Here is a 4,883-nt window from a genome sequence, read left to right as displayed (position 1 = left end):
TCAGTTGTTTCTGTACACACAATAATGAAAATTGTAGCACTATTTTTGCATCAGTAATTAATTTTGATTTCAGTTTGCATTAGCTTTGTTTTGCCATGACAGTAAAGCAAACAGTAACTAGCATACTAAGACACAGTTCCTGATTATCGGGCAATAAAATGCTTTCTTATTAGATGCGGACGGCACACAGCTGACTTATTTTGTACTTCACTGAAATAGTAAGTACTGTTTCTTGAAGCTAATGCCAACATAACTGAAATCTCTAATCTAGCATGCGAACACATACTTCCTGATTTTTGGACAATAAAATGCTTTCACAGCAGGATTAATTTAACCTCAATATAACTGTACTGGGTTAAGACAGATTTTGCTTAAATACATAGAAAAATCAGGTATAAGACCCTTTAAATATTCGAATCCTTTTTTGATAATCAGAGATGCAAATGCCACCGTAATAAAATTTTTGAACATACATTTGACTTCTATAACATAAGACCGCATGATGCACTATTTGGAACAAGGCGGTCTATCAACCAAATCTAATAACATAACAATATTCTCAAACCAGATATTGCTACTCTACTAAACTGACTCCGCAAATACACTCTTTCAGTCCTAATAAGATAATTCTTTTTTCCTTCTGGCAATCGTGGAAGTTAGGAGCCAAAATCAATGAGCTATAATTTCACCCGGGCTTGAGTATTCTAGCTACATGGAAACGTTAGAAATGCAGCCGGCACAGCTATAAAAATCACAGTGACTTTTAGTGCTGAATTTGATCCGACTCCGGAGATCGTGTGGCAGCTCGCGTACCTTTGTCATTGTCACGGAGAGGGAGGAAGGAGGAGGGAACGGGTGGGGGGGGTGGGGGGTTTACGAGGGGGAAAGACCGATGACGCACTTATAAAGGAGAGGGGGAGGAGAGGTGGAGGAGAAGAAGAAGAGTGCCCTGGTGTTGACAGAATTGCTTGCAGACGTCCGTTAGCTTGTCGAGGATTGTCTGTGATCTTTACTTTTTGCATTGGAAGTCATAATCTATGCTTAAATTACACGTCAGGTCTGTGGAGAGGCGTCCCTATTCACACATAAACACACTGGTAATTGAATAGATGCAAGTATAATGCTACTCAGTGTAACATTTCTAGTAAAACAATAACATCACCATGGAGACAAGCAGGTACTGGCTACTTGTCGATGGTTCTTTAACTTGTCTAGGATTGTCAGTGATCTTTACTTTTTGCATTGGAGATCATAATCTATTCTTAAATTACACATCACATCTGTGGAGAGGCGTCCCTATTTGCACGTAAAGCCACTGGTAATTGAATAAACACAAATATAAAATGGAACATTTCTGGTAAAGCAATACAATCTCAATGGAGACTTGACAATGACTCCTTAACTTGTCTAGGATTGCCGCTGATTGGTTATGATAATCTACTAGAAGTTACGCTGCAGATCTGTGGAGAGGCCGACCTGCTCACAGCAAGAACGGTTGTTTTTCTAAGGTATTTTATTAGACACATAAAACACCAGTAATTGGATAGGTGCAAGTAGAATTCTATTCAGTGGAACATTTCTGGCAAAGCAGTAAGATCTCCATGGAGACAAGCAGGTACTGGATCCCTTGCTTGTCAGTGGTACGTTAGCTTGCCATGGGGTGATTCCTCATTCACTGGAACATTCCTGGCAAAAAAGATCATAATCTACTCAGGTGAAGTTACACGTCAGATCTGCAGAGGGGCGGCCCTCCTCACAACAAGAAGCCATGTTTTTCAAGGTATTTTATTGGACACATAAAACCACCGGTAATTGAATAGATGCAAGATAGATGAGAATAATGTCATTCAGTGGAACATTCCTGGCAAGCGGTTAACATCTCCTTGGAGATTAGCAGCAGGTAACGAAGTCCACAGTCCACATTTATTATGTCATGTGTGGAAAGAATATCCTCTACATCTACCAGCTAGAAATGTAGCTTTGTAATCATCCAATATCTTCGCTACAAAAGGATTTAGACACAAAAGAATCATTATACACCTCTACCAACGCACAAAGCAGCAACCCGGTGAAGCTGGCTCACATTTCCCTCTACGCTAAATAATGAATTCATATTCCTGAATGAGAGCGCAGAACGGTTCACCTCTCTCTCTCTCCCTCTTCTCTGAGATCATCCTGCGCAAACAGCCAATCCCGAGCCTCTATCCGGCCCTGCACTTCCCCGGAGCCCCTCCTCTACTCCTTTGTCATTATATAGTCTATGAGAATCCAATCCACAACACACACACCGCTGCTGCTGGTGGTGCTGCCGCGTGGATACAATGCTCAGCTGAAAGCATTCACTCTTTGACGGACGAACGCAGTAAGAGCTTTCTCCTTGACGGAATCTTTATCTTTTCTCTGTTCAAATTGAATCTTTTGTTAATGTGAAAAGGCTGTTTGCGGTGCTATTTCCTTGCCTTTCATCCTCTTTATCCTAATCCTTCTTCCTTCTCTTGCTTTTCAGTCACAAACACATGCTGGCAAGTCACGAAAGCCAGCCTACAACCTCCTCCGTGGCGTTGACATTGACAACAGATGAAGCAGCTTTAAAGAGATCTCCCATAGCGTCGTTGCAGCCAAGAGCAATAATCGCACATAAGCTGGGAGGGAAACCCCCACCAACACGGAGCAGCTCTCGCATCAGTTACCCAGGGACGGTGCTTCGGAAATGGGCTGCTCCTCAGGTAGACAGCCCCCCGCGCCGGTTCTTCACCCCGACTTGGACTACGGCAACGGCAGCGAAACCAACACTCTACCGCAGGACTCTGAGAACCAAGGTTTGAATGGACTGAGAGGCAACGGTGAGGATGAAAGAGCAGAGAGGGAAGAGATAACGCTACCGCAGTCTTTACCGACTCTTGAAAGATTAGCGCAGGCGACCGGGGGTACGGAGAAGTCGTGGTACCGGTGCGTGTTCCCGTTCGGCGTCATTTCGTTGGTGATCGGCATGGCGGGCACGGGGGTCACGTTCAAGTTCAACACGCTCCTCCAGACTAAAGTGGTGTCGGTGGCGTTGTTGTGCGTTGGCGCCGTGATGCTGCTCGTGGCCGCCGTTTGCTGGAGGGCGCACAGACTGAGGAGGAGGAAAAAGAAGGAAGGGGGGTTCTTCACGGCTGATCAGGGCATGTTGTGATGGTGAAAATAAGAGACCGGTGAATGGAATGTGACTGAGAAAGCACTTAGCTGAACTTTGATAGTCAGTGGTTGTACAACTTGTTGTTTGAAGAGAAGACTTTCTTTCAGGCGGTAAAGTTGGGTGAATTTGAAAAGTGTTGACAAAGTGTTCGGTTGCTTTTTTTTTCTTCAATATTTAATTTGCTGTGAACATTTAGTGTGCGTTCACACTTTATGTTTGGTTGTGGTTTGAGTCCAGTTTATTCCAGATGTAGGTTTAGTATTGGTCCTGTTCTAGTCCTGATTAAATCCTGGACTAGTCTGTAGTCTGTAGTCAGGTCTTCTGAACGGTTCCTTAACGTGAACGGCTGGAACTGGATCTCACTTTTGAAAAGAGTTGGATCTTTTTCTTTCAAATTTGTATGCCTTTTTATGTAGATAAAATTTGTTCTTCTCACTTTATCTTCTGCCAAGTAGCAAAAGAGCCAGTCTTTTTGAACACCACTTTGAAATGAACAAATCCAAAAGCGTCAGATCTCATAAAAGAGCTGAAAGTCCCATTCTCGAGTCTAGTCTGGGTTCAGTTTCAAATTTAGTCCCGGCGTAATTCCAGTTTTGATATGTGCAAGTTATTCATTCACCACACTCACCTCATCAAAACTGAGACAAACATTGTACTAAACCTGGAACTAAACCAGGGCTAAATCAAGACTAAACCACAACCAAACCAAGTCTACATCAGGACTAAACTGGGACCAAGTGTGAACACACCTTAAAACACATCGAAGGGCATTAACATTTGCAACAAGACTGAAATGGAAGCAGCATTTCAAGTTTTCTACATGATTGCATCTACAGTAGTAACAATAGCTTTTTTTCTTTCTTTTTGCAAACCCGTTTCTCTTTCTCTGTTTGCATGGTTGAATGGAGAGAGAACACGTCACGCTTCCTGGGTGAATCCAAAATGACTTCACCTATGGGGGTCTGGAGCGTGTGGATTGTCCAAAAATAGCTTCTTTGTGTGGGGGAAAACTACCTTGGCAGAGTTATGTAACACTGTTTTTGTGGTTCTGCATTTCCAAACTGGAGGCAAGTCTAAGCATTGTTTAGTCATTTCCTGTGCTTTATCAACAAATGTGAACGTGGTTTTGGTAATTGTTTAGAATAATAACACTTGTAATAGCCTTAAATCATGAGCAAAGACTTAATTCATAATGAACACATAGTTTATTAAAGGTGCATTGCGTAACTTTTTGGTAGAGGGTCCGTCACCTGCTTGTTTCTAGGAATATGTCATTGCTCTATGGAATGTTCCACAGTATGACATTAAATAGCTCTGCCTTACATTTATTCAACTACAGGTGGATTTATAGCTCAAAAATACCTAGAAAAACTGACATTCTGACTCTGACTCTCCACAGATCTGACCTGTAACTCGCTCTGGTTTGGTCTCCATGAAGATAGAAAAGTTTCATACCATACTGTTAAATATTCCAGACAAAGCAATGACATTACCATGGAGAAAAGCACTTGACATAGCCTCCGCTAGAAAAGTTACACAGTGCAGCTTTAAGAATTAAGAGATTTGTCTTGCCCCAGAACAGGTAGCCTATATTGTATTGTAGCTCTTGATGTCAAAGTAAGTCATCTGTGTACTGTCTATGTACGTATCTAATTGTAAAGGCTTTTATTGTTCAAGTTTCATGAAGTGCACGGTCAGCATGCTA

General features: G+C 42.2%; 1 protein-coding gene across 1 annotated transcript; it reads left to right on the top strand.

Moving 5' to 3' along the window:
- The first annotated feature begins 2,710 nt into the window (after positions 1-2,710).
- Positions 2,711-3,175, top strand: LOC129407806 (transmembrane protein 100). The gene has a single exon (XM_055149889.1). The coding sequence runs from the start codon at positions 2,711-2,713 to the stop codon at positions 3,173-3,175; it is 465 nt and encodes a 154-aa protein (XP_055005864.1).
- The last annotated feature ends 1,708 nt before the right edge of the window (positions 3,176-4,883 follow it).

The sequence above is a fragment of the Boleophthalmus pectinirostris genome, unplaced genomic scaffold, assembly GCF_026225935.1.
Source record: "Boleophthalmus pectinirostris isolate CB_2022bp ecotype Guang Dong unplaced genomic scaffold, ASM2622593v1 HiC_scaffold_14, whole genome shotgun sequence".
In the NCBI taxonomy this organism is placed as follows: domain Eukaryota; kingdom Metazoa; phylum Chordata; class Actinopteri; order Gobiiformes; family Gobiidae; genus Boleophthalmus; species Boleophthalmus pectinirostris.
The sequence above is the reverse complement of the archived record's forward strand: the minus strand, read 5'-3'. Positions and strand labels throughout refer to the sequence as shown.